At 31.9% G+C, this 17,995-nt stretch overlaps 1 protein-coding gene across 2 annotated transcripts in view; it reads right to left on the minus strand.

The window, feature by feature from the left end:
* The window catches only part of LOC127069227 (uncharacterized), a 53,791-nt gene that overhangs the window by 18,952 nt on the left and 16,844 nt on the right, over window positions 1–17,995 (minus strand). The window contains exon 1 of one of the 2 annotated variants that reach the window (XM_051006015.1): window positions 9,492–11,750. The exons of the other annotated variant lie outside the window; for it this stretch is intronic. Within the exon in view, the coding sequence (XP_050861972.1) occupies window positions 9,492–10,656 (1,165 nt within the window). The 5' untranslated portion in view covers window positions 10,657–11,750. Of the gene's footprint in view, window positions 1–9,491; window positions 11,751–17,995 lie in introns of those variants that run through there. 2 annotated transcript variants of the gene reach the window in all.

The raw sequence follows: 17,995 nt of genomic DNA on the forward strand, positions 1-17,995 counted from the left end.
TGGTAGAAATGTTAGGGATGTAAGAAGAAAATTCCGGAGAGTGAATAATAGACTGCTCGACTACTTTCGTTGGGAAGTTCTCTTCCTTGACTGACGAGCAATGAGCGTTCTAAAGCTTCGAAAAAAGTAAACAAAAACGTTTCGTCTTCTTTCAAGGTTCGATCATAGTAAACTAAAACAAAGACAATTGTTTTTATTACACCTAACAATAAATAACTTATAGAGATAGTACAGTATTGTTTCCGATAGTCAAGTATTTTCTAAATTTATTTTATGACTATAAAATCATTTTATTATATAATTATTGTAAACTCTATGAATCGTACGATCGTGATATTGTTTGTATCAAATTAAGACAAGTATATAAAATAGATAATATCTGTTTTAGATGATTCTTATAATGTTTAACTCGTTAAATCAACGATGATTAATTTAATAATGTTATAACGTTTAATACTCGTTTAATTAACGATGAAATTTTTTCGATACGGTATTATACGTTAGACTTTTCATATTTAATATATCGTTATATTTTTAATTATTTAATAATAACGTTTTAGTTAAAAAAAAAATAAAAATAAAAATCTTATTACATGGAAGATAACTTATATCGATTAACACGTATACGATATCGAAGTATGAAATTCGAAAAGAAAAAAAAAACCAGCAAAAAGAAAAGAAAAAAAAAGGAAGAAAAAAAAATTCATGACAAATAAATCTTCATTAGGTCTACGAGAAAAGACGAAAACGTTCTCATAGGTGCTCCTCTATGGCGCCCTAATGATCGAAGCTAACGTTCGTGCGCTTGACAAATCGTTTTTTTCCTTTCGTGCCCTCGGGAGATGCGCATACCTGTGCGAGATCCATGGATCGTTGGATCGTTGAAAGGATATGTAGTATGTACTACACAACCACTTCGTTCGAGTATCGTCGACTCCATTGTCTGTATTTCCTTTCCTCATAAATTACAACCGATTGAGTAAGTCCTTCCTGTGATTTTCTTTTCTTTATATCTTTTTATTTGACGTCGAACAACCATTTCTAAGTATCATTTCTTTCTTTTAGAACGAAGTCCTCTTACAAAAGGATGTATTTTATCGACAGGATTCTAAGAATTTTTTTTTTAATCCCTATGTACATACGTATGTTCATTTTTATTTGACGAAAAGTATTAATTTGACGAAAAAATTGCATATTTTATTTACGTTCGTATCACGTTATTTTTATTATTTATTATATTAATTTATTACTATTATCATCATCATCATCATCATCATTATTATTATTATTATTTTATAATCATATAGATTAATAGTTTAAATCACGAAATGTAAAGAGTGATACAATGCCATTATTGACATTGTTAATTGATTACTTTTTTTTTAGGATACTTGTTAATAATAATTTCGAAATATCAAGTTCACTAAATACTTTTCGTTACAGGTTCGTGAAATTACACGGTGTGTCTGGTTAATACGATTCTCTTTAAAACGTAATTACCTTCGCGCCGTATCCTGAAATCAATTAGCGCCGCAATTATGAGAGTACCTTACCGCACGTGTGCGTTACCTAAACGAAATTAAGGTGACGCGAAAAGTGCTCTTTCAGCTTCAGCTACGTCGTTTATATAAGATTCTTGACGGTGCAACGAAACGAAAAGATATACTCCACTACTTGAGATATAAAGTGGATAAGTATGGTAGGACGGTTATTGAACGACACCCACCATTTATGGCACATACTTAAAAGAGACATATAATAAACTTTAAACTGAAATAAGAAAAACCAAAGCAGATAAGAAAAACGTCCAAGGAAGAAGAAAAAAAAAAGAGGGAAGAAATATTTTTTAAAAAAGAAAGAAATGTAATATAAAAAGGATTAACCAAAAATTAAAAAAAAAAAAAAAAAGTTAGAAAAAGAAAATAAAAAACGAAGACTTGTAACCTTTAAAAGTATGATATATGATTCGGAATGATGACATATCAATGTATTTAATATATTTCTTTTATCAAATTTCGTAAAGAAAAGGAATTACTATAATATGATTGTGTCGTTATTTTGCAATTTTTTACAATTTTTACAAAAATAAATCGTCCATTGGAATGTTAATAATATTTTTTATAGATACTTACATCGAATCATTTATTCGATTGTAAGATCGTTTTATATCGATTGTTTAAGTTTTTAATATGGAAGAAAAAAATCGATTATATACGATTTGGTTTCTTGACATTATTAGAAACGTTAGATAGATATATCGGTGTTACGAGGAAACTCTTAGATATTTTCTATTGAAGGAAACCATGCTCGATCGCGATTAGACAGATTTACGAAGGCTTACTCGGTGGTTGTTAGACGTTCATAGTATTGCCGACGATAGTAAAGCAGACGGTTATTGCGTTAGAGAAAGAAAAAGAAAAAGTTGTCGTTTCTTTTTTTTTCTTTTCTTTGCACGCTATATTCGTGGAATCCAATAGGTTACTATTTTCTATTATTATACGCAAAATTACCCTAACGATACTTTTTAGCGTCTTTCGATTACAATTTCCACGCGTTTTCAGAATTTGAGGGAGAACGATCGAGAATAAATTCTATTGGGTTTTCTCGTCGTTATATCGAAACCAACCGGGAGAATCATCTCTGGAACATTTCCAAGAACAATTCGTTGACTTTAGAAATCCATGGACTGGATCTACCGGAGATCGTTAATAAAATCATTTCCTTTTTGCCGAGTTCAATTCAACGAAAAATTAAATTCTCTATATTTCATTCGTATAATATCGTTCATTAGGTATGCTTTAGCGTGTATTTTATTATTCGAAAAATTACATAGAAAATGATCCATAAATAATTCGATCGGTTTTATTCATTTGAAATATCTACATTCTTCAAGATTATTATTTTTGCACTATTTAAATTTGAGATTATTAAAAGTTGTTAATAATGATATACATATTTTCAAGTATATTTATAATAATTTAAATAGAACATATTATATTCAATCGTCTGACGATAACGATGATAAGTCGAGCTAATAATTTTTAAATAAACATCTTGACAATAATGAATATTTATTTATTCTCCTATAGTTATTTGTTGATTTATAATTTTTATATAAATGCTTTTAACGATTGAATTAAGCGAATCACTCTGTATAAGATTTTTAATGTTACGATCGTACCGAAAATTTTTGATGATTTATCGGATCACGATATAATAAAGTTACTAAGAGAATTCTTCTAAGAGAAAACGCTTGGTGGAATGGCTTTTAGGTAGCCGCAAATATACGATGTAAAAGCACTAGGGAGATCGATGTAGAGAAGAAACGACGTAAAAGCGAGATCTATAGGTTTCGATGCAAGGCGTGCATATACACGGGCGTACAACTTACGTTTGCCGATCGTAACGAAGTCAACTTTATAGGAGAGACGAGAGCCAAGAGAGCACGTAAACACGTTCTTTTTCCAGATATAGCTGCTAAAACTATCGATCTTTGTCGCACATCCGAAACTTTATTCATATTTCTATTTTAGTAATTTTCTTTTCTTTATCCTTTTTCCTTTCCTCTCTAAGATCCTCTCTCTAGTTTATAACCGTAATGTCGTATTCAATTTTATTGTCAAATTCCATTTACTCGAAGAGAAAGGATTAAAAGTAAATATTATTGTGACGTTCATGAAGATCTAGATCTAAGAGCGCTCTCTAATCTAATTAAACTTTTCACGCTAGTGTCTTTAAAGGTTGGTTTATTGTTATAGTTCGTTTTTTCTAAGTGACAACATATCTTTCTTTTCTCTCTTTCTCTTTCTCTCTCTCTCTCTCTCTATATCTGTATATATATATATTTTTTTACTTGTACAACATTATATAATTACATTTGATCAGATTTGTAAATTTTCTATTTTCAATCTCTACATTTCTCACAGCTAAACAGCTAATGTACAAACACCCAAATTTTCAATATGCCTTATTTAACGACTGTAAGTTTTCACTCTATAAAAAAAAAAAGATAAATAAAAATAAAAAAAGAATGATCCCCTTACAAACCCATATAAACTAACAACGTTCCTGCCGGCGGTTTAAACACAAATGGGGGTTGAAGATGGAAAGTGGGGGGTTAGTTGAAGGACGAGAGAAAAGATAGAGAACCGACTAGAGCTTTTTAGATTCTCCTTTATCGAGAAAAAAATAAAAGAAAAAAGAAAGATATAAGAGAAAAGATAGATTCAAATGGTTGATAAAGAAAGATCATGTTTGTCTTTCTATCTGTACTAACATAAGGGGTTGTCTTTGCGAGACTTTTAGATTCTTCGAAAAGATCCCGACGACTTCGTGTATCCGGTTGTTAACGTTCGTGACACAGCTGTGTTCGCATCGACGTTGATACCCACAATCCTCTTACCTAAGAGAATCTTCCTTTCTCTCGCAAAAAGATCTTTAGACCTTCCCCCACTCCTATCTCATCCCCCACCTCTCTCTCTTTTTTCCTATCTCTTTCTTTCTTTCTTTTTTCTTTTCTTCTCTTACTTTTTATCTACACAAGAGGTACAATAATCCTCTCGTCAGGGAAAGAAAGTTTCGAGGCGTCTAGTCGGCTCGATAGGACACACCAAACGTTCCCTTTTTCGCGATGTCCTTCGCGAATCCTTTAACAGTAAAAGCACTCGAAACGGCTTTCGTTCACCACGGGGTTTCGAAACTTCCTTTTCCTTCTTTTTTTTCTTTTTCTTTTTATCGTTCGCTCTTTCTCTTCCGTAGTGCGTAGACAACGATCTTCTTCTTCTTCTTCTTCTTCTTTTTTCTATTTTTTTTCTCTCTATTTTCCTTGTTTTTTTTCTTTTTTTTTTAAGTTTACGCATAGCAATTCCTTTTTGCATTTTTACTCGAGGAAAGAGTATACCACGCGTGTTTCGTGATTCTCTTATCCGATGACTTTCCCTCGGAAGAATGGCGCCTAGCAAAAGAGCTTCTCTTTCTCTCTTTCTCTCTCTCTCTCTTTCTTTCTCTTCTATTCTTTTTTCTTTCCCTTAAAATTGGATCTTCAGAATATGGTCGACGTTTGCGATTTTACTTCGTCCGCGATAGGAGTCTAGAGATTCATTTCATTTTATTTCATCGTATCCAAAATCTTTTTATTTAATATTGCAGACAAGAAATATATTCAAATACTATCGGCTACGTTCTACGTAATATATTCGATGATAGATCGGATCGAATCTGATCGGATCTCTGAAAAATCTTCTAATCTCAAGCTTGTCAAGATTTGATTTGTTTATTAAGCGAAAGAGTTAAAATAATAGAATGTATTTTACAGTCGTCTGTCTTTTATACCTTCCTTAAAAGCTTAAATATTTAATAATAAAGATTCTCGAAAGAGACAGAGATAGAAACAGAAAGAGAGAGAAAGAGAGAGAAAGAGAATTTATCGAGTTTCGTTAGAATTGTAGAAGACTAAATAAGAGAATGAAAATCGTTTCGTTCTTAAGAAAAATGGTCTCGAACTGGTTGAAATGTTGCAAGTTGTTACTGAGTACCCATAGTGACGCGATGCTTTGTGACTTAGGTAAATGTAGGTCACGGTTGATTGTCCGACACACAGTAAGAGAATAAGAAAGGAAGAGACAGACGAGGAGAGAGCAAGAGAGAAAAAGAGAAAAGACTTATACAAGGTATATAAGTATATAGGAGTTACATTGTGAGTCTGTGAGTCAGTAGTCGAGATCTTTTCATCCTGTTCTTAATACAATCGAAATTTATAGATAACATAAGGAGAGACAGAGATAGAGATATATATATATATATATATATATATATATATATATATATATATATAGAGAGAGAGAGAGAGAGAGAAAAAGAAAAGATATTTGGAGAGATAACTTCGAAAGCTGGAAGCTGTGTTCTCACTATACTTCGAAACATGTCTCTTATATCATATCTCTTCGATATATCGAAAAGGTTAAGTACTACAGAACGATCGGGCTTATACGATCTTAAATCGATAAATAATTCGTTCTAATCATTTTTATTCGTCACTATCGTGTGTGCCATATCGTATCATCGAATTTCGTAGTAGTTAAACGTAAATTAAATTTAGTTTATGATATACGACGATGATTAGCATATTCATATCTATAGATATCATTTTTATTCGAGCGCGATCGTTCAACGAGTCATCGATCTTGCAAACTAACACCTACGATCGGGGTGTGTCTAAATCATTATTTCTTTTTTCTTGTATTTGGTAGTTTTTAATTTTTTACTTTTATTTTTATTTTTTTATTATTTTCACTTTAAGAAACAATCTTGCACCTGTCGATACGCAAACGAGATGTCACGGAATGTCGTAAGTTAATTCGCCTATTATTAGTTACATTTTATTCGACTCGAACTAGAAGTATCCTCGAGAGGAGAAATTCGAAGAAAGTAAGTACATATTTGTCTCGTTGAGGCAATCGCATTCGAATGTTATCGAATGAATACGCTATACAAACTCTCGTACGAACTAACACGCTTCGTGGTAAACGATTTCGAAAAGTTTTTCACGAGTTCGTAATTCTACGGATTAACCTTTAAAGCCGTTTTACCGACCAAAAATATTTTCTAAGAAGAGAGGGAAAAAAGATGAAACGACCATTAAGTTTCCCGGGTAATTACTCGCGCTCTGAATGGAACATTACGCGGCTCGATTTATATCCTTTTAGATTGCTCGATCCAGAGGGGGTGTAAAACGCGTTAAATATTCGTTTTTGAAAAAATGAAAAAGAAGAAGAAGAAAAAAAAGAAGAAACAAATCATCGTAAAAATTAATGAAAGCAAAATTTTCCATCATTTTGCGTGGCAGTTTCCTTTTTTTTTTTTTCTTTTTCCTTTTCGTTGCACCTAGTTGTTTCTTTTTTATATTAAATAAATAAAGAATGGACAGAGAAATGTTTAAACGTTTGTTTCTCGTTTTCTATTCGTGCTAAAAAACATTTTATCTTTATTTGGAACAATGCTTGCAAGGACTTCCGTACGAGAGGATAACTGGGCCACGTGAAAAGGCGGGAAATACGGAAGCGACGATGCGCGTTGTCCTTTCTCGCAAGATGTCCTTTCTCTCTTTCTTTTTTCTTTCTTTCTTTCTCGGAAAGGATTATTACGGTGAACGAGCACGTTCTCTCTTGCTGTTATAGACACACGTCACGATGGACGCTTTCCATTCGACTATTCTCGTCACATTTCTTTCTTTCATATATGTACTTTTAAAAAAGAAGAAAACATCTTACAAAAGATCGTAAATATATAGAAAAGGTTATTGATTATTGTTCGTATTATTAATAATTGATTGTTTCAGTATCTCAAAAACAAACCATATACGATTAATAAATATTTAATTAAATTTAAGACTGAACGATAACTCGTTCGTTCTGTTTTTATGATTGCTTTAGTAAAATAAAAAAATTACTTACGACGTGATAAGTCGGATAAAAATAATTAGAATTATTAATCGAATTTTATTATATTGTGGTTTGTCATTATATACGTATATCTTTTCGTTTAGAGAATTTAATATTTTTATTTTTTATGACGATAATAATATTATATAAAACAGTAAAAATGAATAAATTTAATATTGAATAAATCAAGTACGTCTTTATAGCAAAAAAGAAAAGAAAGAATAACAGAATATCTTAAATTTTTTTAATTTGAACAGACAGCTAATTACTCGTACATACATACATACATACATACATACATACATACATACATACATATATATATAACGCTCAATAACTGTATTGTTTATTCTATCTACCTACGTGCCATGAGAAAGCAATTTTCGATGCTCGTGTAAGCCGATCGAACGTACTCCCATTTTTCTAAAGCGAAGCCGATGCGATTGATTCTGTTGTACGTGTTCGATTGAAAAAAAAGAGGAAAAAAAAATAAACATAAAAAAGAACGAAACAAGCATAGACCGATCTCATTTTTTAATTCGGAGATTGCTTCGATCGATCGACAAAAAACTAACGGTTTCGTTCGATCTTACCAACTGTGTCTAAACATTAATCGTGCGATTTTCTACCTGTCAGATCGCCTACTTTTTTTAATGCATCCTATTGGAAAGGATAATAATCGAGCGGAGATGGGATTAAATTCGATATGTTTCTTTACGTGTGCGTAAGTATATAAAGATGTGAGTCGAGTGAAGTAGTAAAAAGAATTTTAAAAGACTTAAATACTTACAATAAAAAGTTGTAATAATTTAAAAAAATCATTTCGTCTCTTCTTTTTTCTATTTTTTTTCTTCTATATGCATCGCACACGATTTTATTTCTTAACAATTTTTTTAATTACGTTCATTCGTCCTGTAAAATACACAAATATCTCTTTTTAATACGCGTTTAATTAACACAAAGCTAGAAAGTAATTTCATAGTCATTAATTTGTCTTTGTCTAGTTGAGAACGAAACTAGTTAGAGAATTTCGGGTGTTAATGAATTTAATTCGGATGTACGTTTGTTAGCAACGGTGGACAGATGTAAGGATACTCGGTGAGACTTTTGCGACTTTTGGCCGTTGGCCAAAACACGATTAAACGTTTTTCCTTTTTTCCCCTTTTTTTTTCTCTGTGACGAAATTATAACAAAGTAGTCGAGAGAAGAAAAAGAAAAGAAAAGAGAAAAAAAAAAGAGAGAGAGAGAGAGAGAACGTGTTAAACCCTCACACAATACCAAGTGACAACTTTTAATTTTACCAATACAACAAATTTCTTATTATGGGAAAATATTCGATGGTAATTATCAATTAAAAATAAAAAGAAAGAAAAAAAAATTTTGTCTTGCTTCGGGCATTTAGGCTAGTGAATCGATTCGTCTAATGACGATCACGTACTATACGTTCGTTCTCTTTCCTGCTAGCAGAAAAAGTAGCTTGACGAGCCTGAAAAATCATGTTTCGTTCATCGATGGCATTACGCAACTGGTAACACGATCGAATTCGTAAAAAAGTACATAACGAAGTACTATATATAATTTATGAGAACGAAATTGGATGCTTTTCGTGAATATTCGTAATGGAAAGTGTATTTCACATATATCCAACAAAAATTTATGCGATTAATCGGACACCGTATAAGAATATTTTCGTTAAACTTTTCTATGTACCCTTTTATAGTTGTTATAAAGTCACATTCGAACGATCTATACGACATATATCATCAGACATACTGATTAATGATGTTTTAATCCTGACCGCTCAAGCCGTTACTTAAGAAGGTTTTCTAATTATATCATTTCTATTTTCTAATATCTAACGCAACCAGCAGCTGTATATTTTTATTCCTTTCGGAGAAACAGCTAACGAAGAAACTATGTTGAGCTATGGATCAAATTATGTTAACGTCTTTTAATTTTCATTTCCAACATCTCTAAAGAAGTAACCATCTTATCCATTTTTCTTATTTTCAATAAAAAAAAAAAAAAAAAGTATAGATCAGATCGACTAACCTGACTCAAGATAAACGTGATGACCAAATCGATTGGCTACATGCTGAACAAATACACCAACAGCACCCTGTGTCCCATGGGAGAGAATCTGGACGAACATTCCTACTAGTATGACGAGCCAACCCCAACCACCTTCTGGATAGTAATGTTGCTTCAATGTCAACAGCTGTCTCAAGTCGGCTACCAGCTGTTTCGTACCATGTTGACCTGGACCAGGTACTGTCTGTTCATTAGCACTGCATCCGACACCGCTGTCGTGAACGGACAATCTTGGGAGTGATCTGCTACGATACAGCAAAGATGTTACCGGTGTCTCTAATCTTGAATCAGGACCACGAACTGGACTAGCATTAGCTAAGATAACTTTCGCCGAAGTTTCGTGCCTTTCGTAAGCACCTAAATCACCCTCGAAATAAGTCGAATATTTATTAAGATACGAGTATCGACCATAAGGGTAATGTTGCTCACCACAATTTTGACATTTCTTTATATTCCTCCTTTCTTTATCCGAATAGGAAGAAGATGATGTAGAAGAAAATAAAGGAGGATGAGATTCGATATCTTTATCGATCTGAGATTTCCTTCTTTTAACAGGCGAAACTCGATTCCTCATAGAAGATTCTTTCACGTTGATCCTTTCTTGAGTAGATTCTTTCAACGTTCGATGATTCTCCACTTTCCTCCCTATCAGATTTCTCTCTTTAACAGAACGCTCAGTTGAATCCTGAATTTCGAGATTCTTTACTCGATCGTTACCACTGATCGATCTGTCATTTATCGTTCTGTCTTCTATGGTTGCCGTCGTTACTATTCTTGCTTGCTTTCGCAAACCACGAACCTGCCGTTGGAATTTCGATGATCTTCCATCAGCCTCGAGTAAATTTTTTCCACAGCCCTTTAACTTCTCGCCATCAGAAATCTCGTCCTTCTTATCCCTTCCTTCGCGTTCCTTCACCTTCGAAACTTTTCGAATTCTTTCGGAGTTGTTACAATTCGATAACTGAACTTTCTCCCTATCGTCCTCAGCTATTCTCTTGTCGTTAACTTCACCAAAAGAATCACGTTTCGATTCTTTCTCATTGTCATCGTAATTACTTTCCCTTGGAAAGGTCAAAGTTCCTTCATTATCCATTTCAAGATTCGAATCGACTCGCGAAGCTGCCATCTTGTTTATATCGTCCTTCTTGATTTATTTCTATCGTTATTCTTTAACTTACTTTCTACCACTTTTCTCCTCGCCTTTTACATCTCCTTCTTCTTTTTCTTCTTTTTTTTCTTTTTCTTCTTCTTCGTCGTTCTTTATCTTCCTCTTCCTCTGAATCTTCCATTTCCTTTCTACGAAACGATACGTCTCTTTCTCCGTTCTTTCAAACCACTTCCACGAGTTTTTGAATTTGATCCAAAGAAGATCTATCCTTCAGATCTCTTTCTCTCTTTTTTTATCTCTCTATCTATCTTTCGAATAGTGAACGAGAAGACGATCTTTTCTCGATATCGATTGTATATCTTCTTAATTCATTATTTATTATTTTTCGCGACATCGAACCGATACAATTTATTTATTACCATACTTTTATTTATATATACATATATACATATTTTCTTTTATACGTGTTCTAAATTAAAACATTAAGTCAGATTAATTCATGTTTATCTAATCTTTTTCCTTTTTTTTTTTTTCAAGATCGATAATAATTTCTTATTCGAATCCAGTTTATCTTCTTTCTCGTTTTTTTGTTTTACAATTTTTTCGAATGAAAAATTGTGGATATGATCGAAGACATGGAAATAGATCGGTGGATAGTTTAGTAGTGGTCCAGCGGATGCTGGAGTTACCGAGAAGACACGAAAAGGAGAACGACCGAGCGCGACACGCTCAGATCGCGAACTGCCGATGGCGAAGAGCGTCACGAGTCGAGACTCAACGCGGCTGCGGCTCTCGACTCCATAGGCGAACTCGATCCAGTGTTGATCCATCTCTCTTTCTCTCTCTCTCTCTCTCTCTCTCTCTCTCTCTCCCTTCTATATCCACGTTGCTCTACTTCCTTCTTTGCCACCTACTTTTTTTGTCCTCTCTGTCTCTTTCTCTATTCGTCGATCTTTTCTTTTCAAACAAACTCTCCACGCGAGTGCTAATAAATCGCAAAATTTATTTAATACACGTAACTCTTTTACGATCATGTTATACGATGTTACATGACTTTTATAATCATTACTACTTACGATCGAATTATTAATACAACTTCTATGATCATTTTATAGTCGTTTTATAATCATGTACACGACGTTACTACGTAATTGACAAATGGTTGTAAATATAGACAAATATTGATATAGCATTTTAAAAAAAGAAAGTAAAAAGAAATCAAAGAAAAAGAAATGAAGATTCATATTTTCGCAAGTGTACTTATATGGGTAAAATATTATGACTTGTAATAATGGAGAAAAAAATGTTGTAAAGTGATACGAATAAAAGTTTTACTAATACCTTACCGATACCATTCTCATCTAATAAATAATAATGGAAACATAATACTTCCTATGATGATAATAATAATAATAATAATAGTAATAAAATAAAAATTGATAGGAAACATAGACACTTTTAATCATCTGTTTTTACCGTCGTAACAAAACATATTTCCATTTTCTCGTTCGTATCAACAGATGACCACGAATTGATACTTCGATCTAAGATTTAAAAAATTCGAAAGACACGTTATTAACATTAATATTTTCTTGAATATCCCTGTTCGTTCGACTATTCGAGACTATTCGAGATTATTCGAAAAGGAAGAAAGATTTCCAAGCTCATGAAACTTTCAACGAGGTGAGAAATTTCAATTCCTTTCTTCCTTCCTGTTTTCGTGAATATAAGGATTTTCAATAAGAAGTAGAGTTATCGTTCAAAAATTAAATCCATGAAAAAGCTGGAAGGTAAAGCTTAGAAGAAGAGAGTCGAATCAAGTCGGATTCGAAGTGTCGAAACATTCGTCTTCAACGCATCCACTTGAAGATTCAACAAATTTGTAAAGTGAAAAAAGTGATCGACAGATTGAAAGAAAAGAGAAGAAAAAGAAGAGGAAATCGGGGACGAAATTAAAACATTTAAACAAACTCTTAACTCCGAAATCATAGTAAGTATTTTAATTTTAAACCTAACCTTATCTTATTCCGTCTTCTCTCTTGGATTTATCTAAAACGAGACCTTCGAGATACTACATAATTATACGTTAAAGTTTCTCGAGTATTTTCGAGCGACTTTATCACCTAGTGAAAAATAAGAATTCAAATCGTTAGTGACTCTCTTAGTGACTATTCAAATTCTCACGTTTGCTAACTTTAAATCTTCTCATTTCATCTAACGCTTGGTTAATTTTACGAGATTAATATACTCGAATCAACGTTAGTTGTTAAAGAGTAGAATTTAAACGTCTATTATATCCAAGAAATCGTATTAATAACGAACGTATATTTACGAATTGATATCTAAATCATTCGATTATCTAACACCTCGTTAATTATCTAAATTTAATCCCCGACAATTGATTGTATCGAATAATTTATAGAAATTAACTCGAATATATTTTTATATTATTTTTAGTGAAGATACTAAATTATCTACATATTTATGAGTAATCTTAATTTAAGAGTATTCCAATCTTAATTAAAGAATAATTATTTATGTAAAATAGAATGATATAAAACCTGTTAATAACCTCTGATACGTGTATATAATTGGAACTGTTTCAAATGGACGATCTCATAAATATTCAGTCAAAAATAAAAAGACTGTTCTTCTTTTAACGTTGACGTATTTCTTCGACTAATATTAAATGTCTACGATGAGAGAAAGAGAGATAGATAGATAAAAAGAGAAAGAGAGAGAGGGGGAATATAAAACGAATCCCTTGATTGACGTAAAATGATTCCTTTACGGTTTGTTCTTAGGGAGAACAACCTGACAGATATTACTACGTTAAAAGACAGTATGATCTAGTTGATGAGTTAAGACCCTTGATTTCGACATGAAGTAGATATTCTTATTGATAGATATTACAAAGATACAATTTCATTATCTAAAGTAGAAAAGAAATGGTAGTTTTTCGAAAGAAAATAACGATAAATGATACGTAAAATAGATTGGAGGAAAAAAAGAAGTTGTTTCTTTCTTTCTTTCTTTCTTTCTTTAAATGGCCAATAGATAGCGACTTGCTAAAAGAAAATTCGTGGAAGATCGCCAACATTAGTTTTATCGTTCGTTCGTATTTCTTAACAACGCACGAAACAATCGTTAGAAAAAGTATCCAAATGATCGTAAGAATTGATCGAGACAAAGGAAAGTTTTCTTTTATTCTCTATCGCTTTTTTTTTTTATCATTTACCATCGCGTTTCGCGCTTGGTTGTTTTTAATTGATCGATAATGTTTCATAAATATCCTCGTTACGAAGAGATGGCAATTTACTGCTTTGTTTTATTGTAATTCATTCGTTTGTCTGACAAAAATACTTGTCGTGTCAATAAAAAAAGAAAAAAGAAAAAACAGAGAGAGAAAAAGAAAAAAGAATTACATCGTGCTATTTAAGTTAAAATTTTTAAAAGACAAAAACTTTGTAATACGTACGTAAACTCGTGATCGGAATGAAATACTAGAAAACCGTACTCCTCTCTCTTACAGTTGGCCATTCAAAGACTAACTCCCATTTAGGGAGTTACACACATTCTAGATAGACAGACAGACAGACAAACAGACAGACAGATAGATAGATAGATAGACAGTCAAACACAGTTAAACCATATTAAAACATGTCCAACGATAAACAGGAAAGGACTACGAAATAGTTCGTCAATAGGAAAATTTCAATAATTGTCTAATATTAATCAAGTAATTTTTTTTAATCAGATTGATTAAATACTCTGTAAACACACTATGGATTATCCAGCAATTTTTTTTACGAATATACCGTATAACGTTGAATCGTTCAATTCATAGACACGTTGTAAGTAATTGAAATTATAAATACGAGGAGTTCTTAGAACGAATGAACTCGAGTAAAAGGAAAAGTTCCATTAAAAGGAATGCACGATTCGCAAGCAAGAAATTGAATCGTGCATTGCTCTCAATAACGATAATAAGAACGAACTCGAATCACGTTTAAAAAGTCTCCTCTTGAAAAGAATCGACGATTCCATGTCGGAGGGTTAATCGTATTTTGCTTTATTGTTGGATAACTTACATAGTCTGCGTTATAGAAATATATCGAAGTAAATGTTTAGAATATAGTAGATAAGCTTTGAAGATTGGAACTGTCCAACGTAAGGAGAATAAATTCTTTTCGTTTTCTTTTTCTTTTTCTTTTTCTTTTTTTCGTTATTCTATCTCTTTTGTCTTCTTTTATTCTTCTCAATTTCGTCGATGGAATACGAGATTTCAGATTCGAACGTTCGTTTACCTAACAGATTTTCTCGTGGCAACGTTAAAACTTATTTATATCGTCATATTTTTCGATAACTTTAGCAATATTTACCGTATTTATCAAGAAAGTTTTGATTATTCCTGTTAGGGGAAAACCTACGAGAAATTCTTTATCTTCGATGGGAATGTTACTCCTGTCATGAATGATAATGAAGGCAAATGGTTTTTGTTTCCTTTTCTTTTGCCTAAAAAATTAGCATAGAGTATGATTTGTATGATACGTATCGAAATAATTTTGGTATATTCGAGCAAGGGTTTTTGTTTTAAAGAAAGAAAGAAAGAAAAGAAAAATTTAATAGCAACTTTTAAATACATAGAATATTGTTGGATATAGATATCATTCGTTAAAAAAAAAATATATATATAACAACTGCGTCGAGAATGGAAATGTTATTAGATTTATCGAAAAATGCAATTTGAAGATAAGCCCATTTTGAAAAGGGAACATATCAAATGACGGGGTTAGTACACCCTTCATGCCGTTTCAGCATTTATCAATTTGGTGACATCCAAATTGCATTCGGAAAAGGCTGATTGAAATCTAAACCAGCGGAGAATTCATCGATAAGAATCAGAGTTTCGTTTACTTACGAATGACTCATGGAGGTGATTCATAGATATCACAAGTATATATTTCTGAATTTATCAGAATTTTATATATCAGAAATAATAATATCAACAATTTATTATAAAAATATTTCGAGAAATATGCAGATTGATATAATCTTATACCACTTGTATCTTTAAAGTTTTATTCAACGACGATAGGTCGGTAACTTAACAACTTCATTGATTTCCACGAGACGAGACCTTCGCTAACGTAGAGCTTCTTCTTTACCGACTTTTAACAAAACTGTGAATTTAGATATCAACTTTTTTCTTGTCGCATTAGATGTCTCTGTTGTTGAAAAATTTCTAATTTAATTTAAATCTAATAAAATAAAAAGCAAAATAAACTTTAACAAATTCACTAATTGTTATTAATGACTCGATTATTTAGAACAGAACATAACGCATCGAACTGAAACATTTAAAAACAGTTTTATTATATCTAAAGAAGTAATTGATGAGATATTTAAAAAAAAAATCTCTCTTCTCTCATCATAAAATTCACTTTTACGAGTTTACTTTACTTTTGCGAAATAGTTTCAGATATATAATACAGAAATGTCTCGTAAATTAGTTTGTACATTAATGAATTCGATATCGTTCGTGGTAGACTTTAAAATTTATTATTTATCTTGTTGCAGTTGATTGAAATTTGATTTGTAACGTTTAACAATTTATAAATCTCTGTAATTTATGTCGACCGTCGTCGTGCGTGAAATTCGATCGTAAAACTTTCTTATTTTATTTAATATAAATCTATTGAATAAAACATAGAAATCGAGAAACAAAGAGAGAGAGAGAGAGAAAGAAAGAGAGAAAGAGAAAGATATAAAACAGGAAAGGAATCGAGCTGTCGTAGGAAACATGACGAATATCTTTCATAAAAGTGTTAAAGTACTTTCGATATGACGATCCCATCCTCGAAAAGTCTCGCCTCATATGTTACCCGCTATAATGCGATCGAGTGGTCGAAAAAGAAGGGATTATGGAAAAGGGTAAATCCGAAGGAATGCTTATTTTGGTCTATGCTAGGATGCTGAGAAGGATATCAAAGAAGATAAACGTTAAATCTCGATTTTCGCAAAATTATTCTCACGATCACAATTTATCTAAATTCCGTTGGAATTGAGTCGAGTCACGAGTTAGAAAAATTCATTCCGAAACGAAGTTCAATCTGTATTATCTTGAATTTTCTTAGAGATTTCAGTTTTAAAATTGATATTACGATAGATATGATAATAAAATGATAGAAGAAAAATTCTAATAATAATATAGCGTTTCTATTAAATTAATCAATACAAATGACATTTGTATTTCATCGAATGCATCTTATTTATGTTATTAAATCCGATATTAATTGTTTTCACGATGTTTTATCATCGAATTTACGCGTCCAATAGAATTACTCATACGATACAAGATATCTTGTCCCGTATGAAATGTTCCAAGTTTCCAAATAGCGCTCACCCAGGAGAGTTTGTATTATGGAATAAGCAAGTTTTAGTGTTGCGATGTGTTAAGAGATTAGAACGCTAGAAAGCACGATAATCCTGGTGATATCGGTTACTCGGTAATTTCCGGTTGCATGTTAGAGCGCATTTAGTCTTTTCACATATGCTCAAAATTTTATCTTTTTTTTTCGTTATTTCTTTTTTTTTTTTTTTAGAAAATCATTATTTTCAACACTGTAAGTTGACACGTTATTTTTAATTTTTTTTTTTTATAAATATATACCTCACACTTTTCAAACTCTTTTTATTTGTTCAATTATTATCGATTGCAAATAAATAAAATATAATAACATGGTAAATTAAGTCATTTTAGTTTCCTAATTAAAAAAAAAAGGAAAGAAAACGGAATTGTTCTTAAAGAATTTAATTCGTCAGTATCGAAGAAACGTTTCTACATCTCTCTCTCTCTCTCTTTTTATCCTTAGTGATTTCTCAAGTAATCGAAATCGTCTTGAATCTGTTTCGAATTCAACGGGACAATCTCGGGTCGAAATCTCTGGATTCGATTTAACGCCCGTTTTAAATCGAACTCGTTTTACCAATTAAGTTACGACGTGAGTTGCGCCTCGCTCGAATAGGAGATCTACGAGCTCGATTTTTCCACGCCTTTCTCTCGCATATACTCGGACATTGCACTCTCATCGACTTCTCGTAGGCAGTTGGACCTTCTTGCCAATCCTTATTTATGCCACCAACGACGCTCACTCTTGAGACTGCATCTTTCTTTTTTTACCTTCGACGGAGATTGTATTACACGTTGAAATAGACTTAGGGTTTAACCTATTTGCATCTTACGAAGATTTGGAAAATATGTTCGAGGTTATATATTAAACTTTCTTTTTTCTTTTTTATCTTAAATATATCAGTGTTTAGAAAATTAAGAAAATTCTTCTTATATAATATTTCC

This window comes from Vespula vulgaris, chromosome 14, assembly GCF_905475345.1.
Source record: "Vespula vulgaris chromosome 14, iyVesVulg1.1, whole genome shotgun sequence".
Taxonomy (NCBI): Eukaryota; Metazoa; Arthropoda; class Insecta; order Hymenoptera; family Vespidae; genus Vespula; species Vespula vulgaris.